The 18,392-nt window shown below is 37.4% G+C and overlaps 1 protein-coding gene across 25 annotated transcripts in view; it reads right to left on the bottom strand.

The window, feature by feature from the left end:
* The window catches only part of EFCAB6 (EF-hand calcium binding domain 6), a 304,726-nt gene that overhangs the window by 162,659 nt on the left and 123,675 nt on the right, over window positions 1-18,392 (bottom strand). For 23 of the 25 annotated variants that reach the window (XM_017964036.4, XM_035265359.3, XM_035265349.3 and 20 more), the window contains one exon: window positions 16,295-16,443. The exons of the other annotated variants lie outside the window; for them this stretch is intronic. In XM_017964036.4, coding sequence (XP_017819525.4) covers window positions 16,295-16,443 — 149 coding nt within the window. The remainder of the gene's footprint in view (window positions 1-16,294; window positions 16,444-18,392) is intronic. 25 annotated transcript variants of the gene reach the window in all.

Raw genomic sequence — 18,392 nt, 5'->3', positions numbered from 1 at the left:
TGATGCTGGCAATTTGAATATGCCAAAGAAGCTGTAAAGTGCTTCTTTTAAGGGAAAACGTGAAAGTTCTTGACGTGATAAGAAAGGAAAAACACCATGTTGTATGCTGAGGTTGTATTCAACAGTAAGAATAAATCTTCCTTCCATAAAATTATGAAGAAATAAGAAATTCATGCTAATTTAGCTGTCACACTTCAAACTGCAAAAATTTTGACACAGTATGTGGTAAGTGCTTGGTTTAAAAAGGCATTAAATTTGTGGGTGGAAGACATGAACAGAAACATATTCCAATTGACAGCAATTGGGTTTGGTAGTATCTGTGGCTTCAGTCATTCACTGGGGGTCTTGGAACATATTCCCCATCGGTAAAGGAGGACTACTTTATAAAGGACATAGGGCAGGATATAGGCCTATTTGATTGCATAGGTTCTTCATTTTATGTGAAGTGGTACAATATTTACTGCATGTAGACTGGGAACAATTGGGGGTGTATATTACACTTCCCAGAGCAACCATTAAAAATTGTGCAAAGCAGTATAACTAAAAAGACTATAAGAACATCTAACTGGAATTCTAAAAAATATTCAAATAAGCTGAAAAGAAGGCAAGAGAAAATGAACACATAAACAGAAACAAAACAAAACAAAAAAACACAGGGGCAAAGGGAAAAAAGGGAGACTCCCAAACGTATCAATAATTACTTTAACTATTAAAGGAGTAAATATTTTAATAAAAGGTAAAGACTATCTCTTTATAAAACAATATCCAAATTTATGCAGTCGCAAGAGACACGTTTAATGTAAAGACCCAGATAGGTTGAAAGTAAAAGGACACTATGTGGACCCATGTGATCAACGTCAACATCAACAAGGACAAGCCATGCTGACTCTATGTACTTCCGTACGCTGTGATGAGAATGGCACTTTACCTCTGTGGTCTTTCTCCCCAGAACACATTACTCCAGTCTAGTCGGCCAAATCACAACTAAGGGGCATTCTTTAAAATATTTGACCAGTAGGCCGGGCGCGGTGGCTCACGCCTATAATCCCAGCACTTTGGGAGGCCGAGGCAGGTGGATCACGAGGTCAAGAGATCCACCTGGTCAACAAGGTGAAACCCTGTCTCTACTAAAAATACAAAAATTAGCTGGGCATGGTGGTATGCACCTGTGGTCCCAGCTACTCGGAAGGCTGAGGCAGGAGAATTGCTTGAACCCAGGAGGCAGAGGTTGCAGTGAGCCAAGATTTTGCTGTTGCACTCCAGCCTGGGTAACAAGAGTGAAACTCCGTCTCAAAAAAAAAAAAATTTTTTTTTTGACCACTAATCCTCAACACTTGCAAGGTCATCAAAAAACAAGGAAATCTTAAGTAACTGTCATACTCAAGAGAACACTGAGGATACGTGATGACTACTAAGTGTTATAAGGCATCCAAGATGATATTCTGGAACAGAAAAAAAAATCAGGAGAAAACTGAGGAACTATAAATAAACTATGGACTTTAATAATAATGTATCAATATTAGTTCATTAATTGTGAAAAAGGGACCATACTAATGGAAGATAAGAATAGGAAAACTGGGGTGGAGTACACTGAAATTCTCTGTACTGTCTTCACAATAGTTCTTTAAATGTAAAACTGTCATAAAATAAAGAAGTCATTTTAAATAAGGGGAATGAAGGAATATTATAAATAGCATTATGCCAATTTGACAATTAATTTGAAATGGATAATTCAAATGTTGCCATCAACACACAGGATTTTAAAAGCAATAATTATAACTATCCTCAATGAAATAAATAAAAATATTCCCACAATAAATCAAAAGCAAAATCTCAGCAGAGAAAATGGACACGATAAAAAGAACTAAACAGAAATTCTAGAAGAGAAAAGTATACTATCTGAAATTTAAAAAATTACTGAATAGGCTTAACAAAAGAATGGAGAGGACAGAGAAAAGAGTGAGTTTCTAAAATTTAGATCAACTGAACCCAACCAATATGAATACAGAATACACATATATTTATACAATGAATAGACTTAAAAACATGTTATATAATACTAGATGGTCTGATATGTACTTGGTGTCACAGAAGGAGAGGAGAGAAAGAATGGAAAAAACATTTGTTGAAAAACACAAATTACCAAAATGACCCAAGAAGAAATAGAAATCTCAAATAATTCTATATTAACTTTCTCAAATGAATTTATGATTTAAAGTATTCCCCAAAAGCAAACTCCAGGCCTAATTGGCTTCTCAGGTGAATTCTATCAAACATTAAAAGAATATAAATAATGCCAGGCAGAAAGCAGAGCTCAGGAAGGAAACATTTCCCAGCACATGTCCCGAGGTCAGTGTTGCTCTGATCCCAAACTCAGACAAAGATTTTACAAGAAAAGGCAATGTTAGACAAACATCACTCATTTAAAAAGATGAAAAAAGTTCTTAACAAAATTTAACAAATAGAATCAAGTAATATATGAAAATAATCATAGTAATATATTATCACCAAGTGAGGTTTACTCCCAGGATGCAAGGTTGGCTTAACATTCGAAAATCAAGCAATGTAATTCACCATATTAATAGAATAATAAAGAAAAACTACATGCTCATTAGAATAGACACAGAAAAATCACTTGACAGAATTCAACATACTTGATAAACACTTTCAGCAAACAAGTAATAGAAAATTCCTTTAATAAAGGACATGAACAGCAACAACAAAAATAATCCATGGCTAATATCACACTCAAACAAAATAGGAGGCATAAAGACTGAAAAGAAAGATGCAAGCTTACCTTTATTTTTAGGTGACATGACTACGTATTTAGAAAATACCAGAAAATCTACAACAAAAGGACTAGAACTAATTAACTAGTGAATTTAATAAAGTCATGATATTTAAAGAGAATATACAAAAATCAATTGTATTTCTGATTATTAGCCATAAATAGTTGGAAAGTGAAATTTTAAAAAATTCCACATACAGTTGCTTCAAAAAATAAAAACTAGGAATACATTTTAGATATACGTAAGATCTAAGCATTGTCAACAATAAAACTTTGACTAGGAAAAGTAAAGATCTAACTAACTAAATGGAAAGCTGCACCATGTTTACGGAGTGGAAAACTTAATATTGTTTAAGTGTTAAATGGCAATACGTTTTAACGTATTTATAATCTAAATCCTAGCAGGCTTGCAAAAAAATATACTGACAACCGATTTCAACATGACTATGTAGAAAGGCAAAGAACCTAGAATAGTCAAATGATTTTGAAAGAGAAAAACAAGTTTGGAGGACTCACATAATCTAATTTTAAGACTTAACTCTCTAGCTCCAGTAATCAAGAAAGTATGGTACTGACATGAGAATAGACTTGTAGAGCCTATAGAATCCAGAAATATGAGACTAAAGAATCACACTTACATGGTGAGTTGATTTTCAACAAAGGTGAAAAGTAATTCATTGGAGAAAGGGTTGCCTTTTCAACAAATCGTGCTGGAACAATTTGATATCTGTATGGAAACAGAATGAACCTTGACCCTTACCTTATACCATATACAAAAACTAAAAATAGACCCAAATGTAAAAGCTAAACTTTCTAAACTTCTAGTGGAAAACATAGGATTAAATCTTCATATTAGATTAGGCAAAGATTTCTGAAAATAAACACCCCTGAAATATTTACCCCAAAATTTTATAAATGAACTTTCTCAAAATTAAAAATGTTTATATTTCAAAAGAAAGAGTTAAGAAAATGAAAGAGCAAGCTACACTGAGGGAAAATGTCTGAAAACATATAACTGATACAATGCATATATTCAGATTATATAAAGAATTTTTCGGTGGTTCATGCCTGTAATCCCAGCACTTTGGGAGGCTGAGGCGGGCGGATCACGAGGTCAAGAGATCGAGACCATCCTGGTCAACATGGTGAAACCCTGTCTCTACTAAAATTACAAAAAATTAGCTGGGCACGTTGGCGCATGTCCGTAATCCCAGCTACTCAGGAGGCTGAGGCAGGAGAGTTGCCTGAACCCAGGAGGCGGAGGTTGTGGTGAGCCGAGATTGCACCATTGCACTCCAGCCTGGGTAACAAAAGCAAAACTCCATCTCAAAAAAAAGAATTTTTACAAAACTGCAATAGGAAAGTAACCTGATAAAAATGGACAAATGATTTGTACCATTACTTAACAAAAGAAGATATATGAATGGCCAATAAGCACATAAAAAGAGGATCAATAGCATTCATCATCAGAAAAAATGCAAATTTTAAACAGACTGAGATACCTCTACACACCTCTAGAATGGCTAAAATAAGACCAGCAATAGAAGTGTTGGTGAGAATGTGCCACATCTGGAATTATTACACACCACTGGTGGAATTGCAAGATGGTACTCACTTCAAAAAACAGTGACATAGTATGATAAATCTAAACATATACTCACCATGCAATCCAGCAATTTTACTACTAGACATGTACTCACAAGAAATGAAAACACGTCCAGACAAAGACTTGTATATCAATAGTCAGAGCAGTTACTTCCATAATGACCCCAAACTGAAAACAATCCATGCCTGTGTCTATCAGCTGGTGAGTGTATAAACAAATTGTGGTATATCAATACTAAGGAGTACAACTCATCAATCAAAATTAATGGGATGTTGAGATATGCAACAACATAGATGAATCTTTAAAACATGGTAAGTCAAAGTGGTTAAACACAAAAGACTACCACTGTATAACTCCATTTATGATAACTCTTAGAAAAGGTAAACTTATAGTGTCGGTGACGGAGAGCAAGTTAATGGTTGCCGGAGGGGGGGATCACTGGAGGGGATTAATCACACAAGGCAAAAGTAAAATTTTAGGGTTATGAAGTGTTCTAAATCTTGACTACAGTAGTGCTTACATAAACAATTGCAAAAACCCATTAAACTATGCACTTAAGGATGAATTTATTTTATACAATTTATACCTCCATAAAGCTAGGATCAAAATTTTTAGACATAAAAATGGACAAAGGACATAAACAATTGTTGACAGAGGAAGTACAGGAAACTTTCAAATGCAAAAAAAAAAAAAAAATAGGCAACCTCAATAGAAATCAAGGACATGTAAATTAAAACAGAAAACACAATGAAAAGCTGTGCCTTCACCTACCAAATCAGCCAGGGTGTTTAAATGGCAGTGTTCAATGCTGGCAAGGAGCACCCCTGTGAACTTCTGGCATAAGAGTAAATTAACACTTTCCTGAAGTGCGTTTAGCATTATGTAAACTTCAAAAATGTTCAAACTCTTTGACTCGAGGGTTAACAAAACATCACTGAGCCACTAAAAATTAATTCCAAAAGGTTTCTTTAATGACATGAAAAATGCTCCCAATATAATATTCTATGAGAAAACAGAATGTAATTTATACTCCATATGGTCTCAACTAAGTATGTATGTGTGTGTGTACATGCATGCACAAAAGAAATTCTGGAAGAAAATATACCAAAATATTAATAGTAGCTATCTCTGGCTACTACAATTATGGTAGCTCATTTATGGTTTCCTTATGGACCAGTTTCCATGGCTTTTATAATCGGTGTGAATAAACACAATTTTCTAAATTAAAAATTCAGCATGGTAATTTTGCTAAAAATCACATGAATATCCATCCTTAACCAAAGTCATTTTACTCCTAAAAGTGTCCCAGAAGCTCCTTTTATTGCTTCAGGCACCAAGCAGCTATCCCTCTGGATTCTGACACTGGGAACCAAGTATCATTCTCAGTCCATCTTTCCCATCCTATGAATCCAGGTAGAGACATTGCAACATGTGACTTCATGCATGGAGAGGGCAGAAGAAACACACAGATCTGTCACACTGTTCCCAAAGAGCCTCTAACTAGTGTCAGAAGAGGCAGCAAAGAGTGACAGGGGCAGAGGGTATGATCACATCAGTCATAGGAACCCATGGGAATTCATGGTCTTTTGCCCAGGTCGTAGACCCAGAGTCCCTTAACTGAGGGGAAGTCTGGATATCTTTGAAGAACACCCTGCAATATAGCCATAGGTACATGCTGAGTCAGCTTCCCCAGAAAACTGCTGCTTGGTCATGGGCTTTCATGGTGGCAGAAATGGAGACAGTTTGTTCGTTTCAAAACATGGACTTCCTATCACTAAAGCTGAGCTGGCACTGTTCTTCCAAGTATCCAACCTGTCAATAGCAGAGGCCAACACTGAGCAGTCAGCCCAGACCCTTTTTCTGGGTCTGGGACTTTGCAGGCAGCTGGTAAAGAATACACTGGATCCCTGCCATCATGGAGGAGGGCAAGAGTAAAATTAAAAATTTATGGGGATTGTGTACATATACATCCCAGATTCAAATTGGGTTTCCTTGTCTGAAATGCTTCTGCCATTACTGTCATTTGTGGAGCCCTGGGATGCTGTTTCCATCACCAAGATATCCCATACAATGCAGCCTTTATCCAAGGAGCTCATTTGTTGGTGAAGAAGGTGGGACAATGGTCTCAGACCCACAAAATTCAACTGTCTTACCACATAGCCCATATCACCCTGCATAGGTGACATCATAGAATGGTTGTATACTTTGCTGATGACTCTATTACAGAATCAGCTAAGAGAAAATATCCTGTGGAGATAGGGTGCTGTGCTTCAGGATGCATTATGTGCCTTAATCCAGCTGTGGTAGCCCAGTAAAGAGAACACAAAGGACTGAGGTCCCCAAGGAAAGCTGGGTAACTCATCAAGTGAACGATGCTGCCCAGCAAAGATGCTGACAGAGAAAGGGAGACATAAAACAGACAGTGGAGGAATGGCATTCTAATTATCAACATAGATCTCATGACTGGCTACAATTACATGAGTTTAAGCAGCTCAAATGTATGTGGTTTCTGTTTTCCTATTCCCCCCACTGCCTTATACAAAAAACACAGATTAAAAGCATTTTAGATTCTGGGTAGGGGCATAACAGGATTGACATCTCCCTGGAATAATATGGCAGCTGGCGGGACTTTGAACAGCTCCTCTTTGGAGAATACAAGGTTTTCATCCCTAAAAGGATGCTGAGGCTTGGATGGGCTGACAGCACTGGATAGTCTTCATGTGTTCATCTAGATCCACTTTCTGCTCTTATCTACTCTGCATGACACCCAGGCGGGCTGCTTTAACCAGACTCTCATGCTCCTGGCTTTTGGCTGGTTTTGGCCAGCGTGAGGCACCAGCAGGAAACTGGAAGGTGAGAGGAGAAAGAAGGTGAACTATTTATTCCCCCGGTTCTTGCCCTGCTGGGCAGCAGCTTGGCAGTGGTCGTGTTCTTCTCCCTAAGATCTCATCTCCTGAGGGCAACCCTGTCCTCATGCATTTCAGTAACTGCTCCCTCTCTTGCCCCTTCAGGTCTATGAGGAATCATGGCTTACCCCTGCTTGTATCCCTGAGATGCTTCCTCAACTGACCTTACTTGAACCTGCCTTCACGTGGGTAAAAGATCCTTTAAAAAACTCACATCAGTCATTCTTCTTAGTGTGCCATCTGCTTTCTGCCTGGACTCTGACCAATGTATGTCCAAATTAAGAAGACCTCCATCAGGATACAGAATGATTCCATCACCCCCAAGAGGTCCTTGTGTTTCTCCTTTGGAGTCACACCCTCCCCTAACCTATATCCCTGTTAACCACTGACATTTTCTCCATCTCTGCTGTTTTGCCTTTTCCAAAATGTCATATAAACAGAAGAGATCCTAAACACGTGGGTTACCAAGGTTTCAGTAATAACTGAAAATACATACCAGAGTTTTGCTTCTACACTTTATATGATTTAGGCTAAATGGCTTATTTCTTCTGTTTGCATAGTTTCTGCCAGGCTACTAATGTTACCAGCGTGAATGGGAAAATTCTCAACAGGAGATGTTTGTGAGTGAAGACCTGCTCATATGATAGATTGACGATGTGTGGTCTCCGGTGAATACGCAAGTTACAAGTTACAGCATTCATTTATTCTATCATTCCAACTCTTCCTTAAACCTATCATATTTAAACACAGGTTGTATTTTTAACAGATCTATTTTATATGAAAAGCTAGGCAACATTAAAAAGCATAGCATGTTAGTCAAAGGGTCAAGTTAGCGGTTCAATTAAAGTCTACCCTTTTATTAAGAAAATATTACACACATGCACACCCCACATGCATACGTACATGGAAAACAGCTTTTAAAGTCTAAAATATTATTTGGATCCAGATTTTTATGTCTCATTACCAAGTTGTTAGGGTTTTACATTTAAGCCCCAGATATTGCACAGTTTTTAAATATCAAGCTCAAAAATATATCTGTTTTTTTGTACTGTCCATTCTTAAATTGGATGGTAAGAATAGGCACTCCCAAATAATTTTGTTGGGCATGAAATTTTAGATTTTATTTTACTTCCTTCTTTACTCTTTCTTGGTATTATTTGCCTATAGGAAAAAAAACCCCACAGCATATATTTTAATTGTACTTCTTAAGTTAAAATGCAGTAAGCATGACTTTTTCTCTTGGTTTACAGCTGTATGAGTTTAACACATGCATAGATTCATGCAGATTCCTACACTCAGGAGACAGAACAGTCCCCTCGCCCCACACCTGTGGAGACACACCTTCCCTCACCTTTGACCCTGGTAAATCAACGGCCTTTTCTCCACCCTTAGTGTTTTGCCTTTTCCGGAATCTCTTGCAAATAGAATTCTACTGTAGCAACCTTGAGACTGGTTTCTTTGACTTAGCATGATGTCTTTGATGAGATTCATCCATGTTATGCATATCAACACAGCTTATTCCTTTTTATTGATGAGAAATGTTTTATTGCATAGCTTGACAATTTGTTTATTAATTCATCCGCTGAGTCACATTTGAGTTTTTCCAGTTTAAAGTGATTCTGAACAGAGCTACTGGGAATATTTGTGCACGGGTTTTTAAATCAACTCTTCGAGATTTTTAAAAATAGAAAACATGACATTTAATAAAAGATAAATAAAAGAGTCTATTTCAATAAAAGATAGACTCATCCTGGTAAATCAACAAAATATGAAACCTAAATCTAGAAGAGGAATGAATGTTTTTTTGATCCTCTCAGTGCCAAGGTAGATTTGCTCTCTTCTGGTAATACCAGGTGTTCTGACTCCACCACTTTCTCCCTGTGGCTTGAGAGGGTGGCAAAAGAAAGAGACACACAGGGCTACCCTGTGGGCCAGGGCAACCCCCAGTACCACTCACTGCCCAGCACTATTCCCCTCCTCAAATTTAGTGTTCTTAGTCCAGTATTTCATGGTAGAATTCAGCAGATTCTCCCTCTTTAGGAGATGACATTATTAGTCATAAGTCCTTAATAATCACCATCTAAACTCAAGAAATAGGTTAGAAACAAACAGCTCTCACAGTAGGAGGAACCTCAATGTTCTCTGTAAAAATATAAAACATAAAAAAGGCAACTGGATGGACCATTGCAGACAGAACATTGTACCGAAACACCCATGCACAGTAGAAATTTAGATTGATGGAACAGAATAAAAAAATACAAATTGGACCAAATTATTGATAAGAATTTAACATATGGCAAAACAGATACTAAAAACAATGGAGGAAAGAACATATTATTTAACAAATAATGGTAGGATAATAGATTATCTATTTGGATTTTTTTTTTATTTGGATACCTGCCTTATATTAGGATAAAGTGTTTTGTTTTGTTTTAAACAATAAGAAACACAAGCAGAGTCACAGATTTTTTACCAAGCCTGGGTAAGAATGATGAATTTACAGATCTTAAGCAATAAGAGACATTCAGAGGAAGATTCTTGTATTTGATTATGTTAAAATGTAAACTTCAAAACAGTGAGGTATCATATCATGAAAGGGAAATAACAGACTAAGAAAAACAGCTGCATTACTTATGACAGAAAAGGGTTACCTTTTAATAATTATCTGATTATTTAAAAATATTAAACAAAAAGTGATAAAATGAACTTAACCATTGGGGACATGAAGAGAAGAGGAGACCCAGTCAGTGCTCAGGTACCTGGAAAGGTCCAGCCTCAGACACTCCCAGAAACAGAAATTAAAACAATCGCAAGGCACTACTTTATACCTCATAAGTTATCAATATTTTAAAACAGTGTTAATATTCAATGCTGGGAAGAATATGAAAGTAGAACACTCACACAATGTTGAAGGCAATGTGAATCACTACTCTTTCGAGAGAACAATTTGGCAGTCCTTATAAAAAATAACAAGAGTGAGAGGTGAAGTCAGCAGGATGACAGAATAGTGGGTCCCAGGCTTCACTAAGCCCTTGCAGCAAGTTCAATAGCGAATGTTCACAGACAAGAACACCTTGGTGAAAACACCCCCAACTGGAAATAGGCCTGAATCACCTGTGTGGTTCATGGAAGAAAATAAAAACCACATGAAAAGGGTAGAAAAAATGGTCCTGTTTTAACCACATTCCCCCAAGTCTTTCCCAGACATAGAAAAGCTAAGGAAATTCATCACTACTAGGCCCCCTCAGACTATGATAAGTATAAAATGTCTATGCAAGCCTCATGGTAACAACAGAACAAAAATCTATAGTTGATGCACAAAATAAAAATTGAAAGCATACCATTACAGAAAACCATCAAACCACAAAGGAAGATAGCAAGAGAGGAAGAAAGAAACAAAGGGCCTACAAAACAACCGGAAAACAATCAACAAAACGGTAGTATAAGTCCTTCCCTATCAATAATTACTATGTATATAAATGGATTAAATTCTCCAATAAAAAGATATAGAGACTGAATGGATTTTAAAAAGACCGACCCAACTCTATGCTGCGTACAGGAGATCTGCCTCACTTTTAAGGACATACACAGACTGAAAGTAAAGGGATAAAAAAAGATATTCCATGCAAATGGAAACAAAAAAGAAAGGATAGTTATACTTACATCAGACAAAATAGACTTTAAGTCAAAAACTGTAAAAAGTAACAAATTATTATATAATGATAAAGAAATCAATTCATTGAGATGATTTAACAAGTATAAATGCATATGCATCTAACATTGGAGCACCTAAATATGTAAAGCAAATATTAAAGGATCTGAAGGTAGGAACAGATTGCAACATAATAATAGTAGGGAGTTTCAATATCCCACTTTCAATAATAGACAGATCATCTAGACAGAAAATTCACAAGGAAACACTGGACTTGAACAACACTTTAGACCAAGGAGATCTAATAAATATACAGAGCATTCTATCTCACAGCAACAGAATATATATTCACCTCAAGCGCACATGTAACTTTCTCCAGATAGATCAGACAGTAGGCCACAAGGCAAGTCTAAAGAAGACTAAAATCATGTCAAGTACCTTTTCTGACCACAATGATATAAAAGTAGAAATCAATAACGGGGAATTTTGGAAAAAAAAATCACAAATACATGGAAATTAAACAATATGCTCCTGAACAACCAATAGATAACAAATAACAATAAACAATATAAAAATGAAGAAATTTTAAAATATCTTGAGACAAACAAAAGTGGAAGCACAATATACTAAAATATGTGGGATGCAACAAATGCGGTTCTAAGAGGAAAGTTTACACCAATAAATGCTTACACCAAAAAAGAAGATTCCAAATAAGCAATTGAAACTTATGCCTCGAGGGAACAGAAAAAAGAGCCAACCAAGCCAGTGGCAGCAGAAGGAAAGAAATAAAGATCAAAGCAGAAATAAGATAAATAGAGACTAGAAAAACAAAAGATCGACGAAGCTAAGGGTTTGTTTTTTGAGAAGATAAACAAAATACACAAATCTTTAGCTAGACTAAGAAAAAGTAAATAAGAGGAGATACTATAACTGATACCACAGAAATACAAAGGATCATATGAGACTATTATGAACAATTATATGCCAAAAAATTGAATAACCTAGAATAAACGAATAAATTTCTAGACATATACAACCTTCCAAGTCGGAATCACGGAGAAATGGAAAATGTTTTTTAATTGCCAACTTGGCTCCAGGCACACTGGCTTCTTCCAGGCCTCAGAATACACCACATCCAGCAGTCCTTGGAGCCAGGGGCCTGCTCCTGGGAGGCTCCTCCCACAGTTTTTCCTCTGGCTGCTCCTCTTGCCTCTCACCTTTTCATAGAGGCCTTTAGACTTTATAAGTTTAGAACACATGTGATAATTTTAAGGAAAACCACTATGAGAATAGAAATAAGATATTTAAGTCTTAAAATGGAAGGAACAAAATAAGTGATTTAAAAAAACTCAAAAAAGCAGTGGCTCATGCCTGCAATCCCAGTACTTTGGGAGGCTGAGGCAGGCAGATCACCTGAGGTCAGGAGTTTGAGACAGCCTGGCCAACATGGTGAAACTCCATCTCTACTGAAAATACAAAAATTTTGCTGGGCGTGGTGGTGCATGCCTGTAATCCCAGCTACCTGGGAGGCTGAGGCAGGAGAAAACTGCTTGAACACAGGAGGCAGAGGCTGCATTGAGCTGAGATCACACCACTCTACTCCAGCTGGGTGACAGAGTGAAATCCTGTCTCAAAAAAAAAAAATTAATTAAAAAAAGAAAAGAAAAGAAAACTTAGCCGATACCAAACTAGAAAGATGAGGAATAAGGAAAAATAGAAGAGCAGAAGAAATAATAGTACAAAATAAGAGATGGGGGAAGAATCCAAACATATTAATCACAATAAATGAAAACAGACTAAACTTGACAGTTAAAAAAGCAAATATATTGATTTCAGAATTTTAAGAAATATAGATACATGCTATTTAATAAGAAATACCTAAAATATCACAATAAAAGAGTTAAAAATTGGAAAAATATATACCTGAAAAATACTAATTAAAATAAAACTTATAATTCAATAGCAGATAAGATAGACCACAAAAAGGCATTCATAGGGATAAAAGGGCTATAGCTGACCAGGGAAGGGAATAGCTGACCAGGAAGATATGACAAATCTGTACTTCCAGATATGTATACCAGGGAAACTGTATATAATACAGAATTCATGATGTCAGCACTTGAGTGTTCACTCTGCTATGGTTTCCTGTAACTCATTTCACCGGGAATTTTGGGTGAATGCCAAAAAGAGACTCAGATATCGCTACGTCCCTGGCTAGAACAAGCTATGAGAACACCCCAGCTCTGGTCACGCTCAACCCCCAAAACACGCATTCTATGCACCCATCATATTCTTCATAGATGTCATCACTCTGGCAAGCCTCTCTGGCTTGGGATGACTTGTTATTATTTCTTCTTCTTATGAGACAGATTCTCGCTCTGTTGCCCAGGCTGGACGGTAGTGGTGCAATCTCAGCTCACCGCAACCTCCACCTCCTGGGTTCAAGCAATTCTCCTACCTCAGCCTACTGAGCAGCTGGGATCATAGGCACTCACTACCATGCCCGGCTAATTTTTGTATTTTTAGTAGAGATGCAGTTTCACCATGTTGGCCAGACTGATCTCAAACTCCTGACCTCAGGTGATCCACCCACCTTGGCCTCCCAAAATACTGGGATTACAGGAATGAGCCACTGTGCCCGGCCTTATTTCTTCATTTTTAGCACCTACCACCATGTCTGATAGAGAAAGGCATTCAACAAATGTTAGCTGAATGACACTGTAAGCATCTATTACAATTATAATTCTGAAGACTATGAAACCAATATGAAAAATGTCTATAATATGCATTTCTATTTTATTTTATTTTATTTTTTTATTTCTTTTTTGAGATGGAGTTTTCGCTCTTGTTACCCAGGCTGGAGTGCAATGGCGCAATCTCGGCTCACCGCAACCTCCGCCTCCTGGGTTCAGGCAATTCTCCTGCCTCAGCCTCCCGAGTAGCTGGGATTACAGGCATGCACCACCATGCCCAGCTAATTTTTTGTATTTTCAGTAGAGATGGGGTTTCACCATGTTGACCAGGATGGTCTTGATCTCTCGACCTCGTGATCCACCCGTCTCGGCCTCCCAAAGTGCTGGGATTACAGGCTTGAGCCACCGCACCCGGCCAGGCATTTCTATTTTAAAAAACACAATATAAAACTGTAATGCACTGTGATTACAAATATGCAAAGATTATATATGTATGTGAATACAAAAATGGAAGAGAATGTGGAACAATGGAAACAGTAAATTTGTTAGGTAAGGTGGATGGTGACTATCTGCTTTTAATTTTTATTATTGCTATTATTATTTGCATAATTTTGAAAATGAGATAAGAAGAAACGGCTGCATACATTTTAGCAATCCAAGAAAGTGATTCCTGAAAAATGTCACCATGTGTAGACTGAACAAAGGAGCTCGGAAATACTGACTCCTAAGGCCAAACTTTGCTTTCCCTCTTAAAGACACAGTATTATTAGTACATGGTGATTCTCTGGACATATAGGGAGCTGGCAAGGAAAGTGGGGTGCTGCAGGGAATGGATCCAGCTGCTGTAGCTTCATGCTGCATTTTCCATCCCCTTCTCTCATGCCTCTCCTTTCTAGGGAACTCCCCACAGCACCCATCAATTACCCAGAGTTTGACAGGACAATCTTTCCATTAGCTTCTACTCTATTTCCCCCGAGAAAGGTTCTCTGTCTTATCTGGACAGAAGACCAGGTAAAGAGAATATTCCTAACCCAGACTGAGGTCTACATATACCATTTTAAATGGAAAAGAACAGGGATCCTTGGAGAAATGGTTCATGCCAGGTCCCAGGCAAGGGACATACAAGATGAGCCTGAAACGTTTGTCATACCAGAAAGCAAAAAAGCTGTCAAAGACTATTGGGTCACATCAACAGGATGTCAGAACCGATGCGAAAATGCTCCCCACTGGCCAAGATGGAACAAACGAGTATAAATATCATAGCTGTCATGAATTGAGACATAAATATGCTTAAAGTCATGGATTCATAATAAGTATTAAGAAAAAATAATTAAGAAAACAAAACACTCATTGCTCACTTATGGAGGATGCTAGGGAACCAGTTCATTATTTTGGAAAGTAGGAAATGCAGGGAAAGAATCAAGGATGTCTTGCCCTTTTTTTTTTCTTTGAGACAGAGTCTCACTCTGTCGCCTAGGCTGGAGTGCAGTGGCACAATCTTACTGCAGCCTCCACTTCCCAGGTTCAAGCAATTCTCTGCCTCTGCCTCCCGAGCAGCTGGGATTACAGGCACCCACCACCTCACCAGACTAATTTTTGTATTTTTAGTAGAGACAGGGTTTCGCCATCTTGGCCAGGCTGGTCTTGAACTTCTGACCTTGTGATCCACCTGCCTCGGCCACCCAAAGTGCTGGGATTACAGGCATGAGCCACCACACCCGGTCACCTGTCCTGCCTTTCTTATACTAACTGTGTCTTGTTGCCGCATAGTTGGAGAGGGGAAGTCGTTATTATAGAAGTCCTTCAACTAATAAGAGAAGAAGAAATGAAAGACATAGAATATCATCATTTTATAATCTCTAGTGAATTAACGGATCTAGGTATGATCAACAATTCTTGATAAGATCATGAAAAGAGAGACAGTCAATATTTATTTGCCACCACCTATGAAGTATTTTAAACCCCCCCCCCAAAAAATGAACATGGGCCTGTACATCTATATCTAACCATCAATTTAGGGTTGGGAGTTAGGGGTGGGAGACAGGGAAACAGGTTAAATGTCACTGTGGGTTACAAGCAGTCAAATTCAGATTGTAAGAAAGCCCCCGTAACAAACAATCCAAATTACTTCTAAAATTAAGACATGGGGAGAGCACTAGAGTTCAAAAAAGAATCTGGATAAATCAATTGTAACTGCAGACTTCATTTGGATCCTAATTTAAGTACATTTAAATTATAAAATAAAACATGGGACAAGCAGTTAGATTTGAACCTTGACTGGATATTTATTAATATGATTGCTAACTCTGTTAGTTGTGAAAACTGTATTTTCACCTTGTTTCTAAAAAGAGTTCTTATCTTTTAGAGAGAGAGGGAAATATGGTGTCTGTTATTTGTTTCAGGAATATCTGGGTTTGAAGAAAATGAGCAGGAATACAAACGAAATGATCGGCCAAGATGTGACCCTTGTTGAAGCTGGGTAGTGGGTACATTCGTGGATTCACAGTATTATTCTCTTTACCTCTGTATGTGTTTTAAATTTTCAATAATAAAAAGTCTAAAACATTAATAAAAAATAAACAAAGCTGTTCCTTATTCTCACGGTTGACGTTTGGGGAAAAAATGTCAAGGAAACAACGAGGCTCTTACCTTTTCATTAACTGGATAAAAATTCTTCTTGGTAACTGGTATACAAAGGTGTCGAGGACAATCTTTAGATAATTAAAAGACACATAGCCTCCTTTACAGGGGTCCCCTGCACTGAGGGCCTTTTCAATCTTTTCATAGGACTTCGAAAGCTGCAATAAATTAAAATTAGAGTGTGGCATTCATAAAAATCAACTTCATGGAGCTATTCAACCATTTTATTTTTACCAAAAATCTCTTCACATTTTTCTCTCCAAAAGCTGATCAAAAAGGTTACTATGGCACATACTGAACTTTAAATGTTTAATTGATGAGCTCACTACAAAACAGTATTCACAGTCACAGCTACTCAAGTGACAAGGCAGACAAATTTCCCAGGGAAAAACAGCACATAGAGTAGCTCCACCTCACATTTCAGAGCTAAAAATACTTGGTGGATCTGCCAGTTTGATACATCTTCCTTAATATACTTTCAAGCCTTTCCCTACTGTGAGCCCACGTTACGCTTCTCCTGATTAAGACAGGCCAATCAAACAAAAAAGCTGGTAATATTTTATTAAAAATAGGAGTAGCTTTTTATAGTAAGGAAAATTATTAACGTAAGGACTGCATAAACAGAATATACATTGGACATTCCTTTCATCATTCTTTTCTTTTTTTAATGAGGAATTACAAAGAAGCTGGGTAAATGAGCTTTGCTTATGGGACTCCTAAAATGCAGTAATGTAGGTTAACCACTGATTTTTATACGACTCGTAAAAACACTGTGAAGATGGGTTTTATTTCCAAAGGTTTTCCTACTGTTTATTATTGAGTAATAACAATATTCTCCAATATTTTCAATTATCCCACTTTGTCTGAGTTTAATTTTTTCCTGCTAACTGGGATAAGAAGATAAACAAAATTACCACCGACTTGGTGTAAAACGTCACTTTCTAAAAAATCTGCCGGAACATGGAAATATGTACAAGAACTGTGATCCACTAAAGGAATAAGAAGCAGAATCACTAAATTTCCCTTTGTTTTCATTGTTACTGTTTATATATAAAGTAGAAGCCTTTTTTTTAATGTAAGCAATTGAGCAAAGTATAAAAAAGGAAATAAAAACACGTGGTAGTCTCCCCTTCACATACCATCATACTCTTGATGGAAAAGCCAAAGGTACATCCATTTTCCACCTTCATATGTTTAGTTTTTATAAATGTTTCCTTGATCTTAAATCTAAATGAGATCCCTGTTGTTCCTCTCTCTCATAACAACCTGGTCTTTCTCATCATACCACTAAAAAAACTGTCTTCATGACTTTTTACTTGTTTAAGAACACTCTCCCTGATATAAGGTAATGTGATCTCTATACAAGCAGAGATTGTATTTGTTTTCTTCACAAATAATTACCTAGGATGAAGCACAATGTTGGCATGTGGTAGGCACTCAATAAATATTTATTAAAAATGGATATATTTTTATTTAAAATGTTCTAAACAAAAGTCATAAAATACAAGGCCGGGAGCAGTGGCTCAATCCCAGCACTTTCAAAGGCCAAGGAGGGTGGATCACGAGGTCAAGAGATCGAGACCATCCTGGTCAACATGGTGAAACCCCGTCTCTACTAAACACACAAAAAAATTCGCTGGACACGGTGGCGCGTGCGTGTAATACCAGCTACTCAGCCTCAATTGCCTGAACCCATGAGGCGGAGGTTGCGCTGAGCCAAGATCGCACCATTGTACTCCAGCCCGGGTAACAAGAGTGAAACTCCATCTCAAAAAAAAAAAAAAAGTTATAAAATACAAAAAGCTGTTCAACATATTAGTAACAAATGAAATAAACAAAAGTTATAGCTGAGATACCATTTCATCTGCATCAAACTGGCAGAAATTTAAAAGCTTAGCAGTATCAAAGTGCCGGGGGGCACGTGGAATGGCAGGAGTGCCCACGTGCTTCTGGTGGGAGTGTAAATCAATATGGTGGTAAGCAATAGGGTACCACCCATTGAGCCTTAAGGGCATGCTCTACAACCCAGCTCACAACTCCACTCCTAGGTGTAATTCCCAGAGAAGCCTTGGCACCTGTGGACCAGAAGCTAAGTTTACAACCACTT

This window comes from Callithrix jacchus, chromosome 1 (assembly GCF_049354715.1).
Source record: "Callithrix jacchus isolate 240 chromosome 1, calJac240_pri, whole genome shotgun sequence".
Classification (NCBI taxonomy): domain Eukaryota; kingdom Metazoa; phylum Chordata; class Mammalia; order Primates; family Cebidae; genus Callithrix; species Callithrix jacchus.
This window is presented reverse-complemented; position numbering and strand designations above follow the sequence as displayed.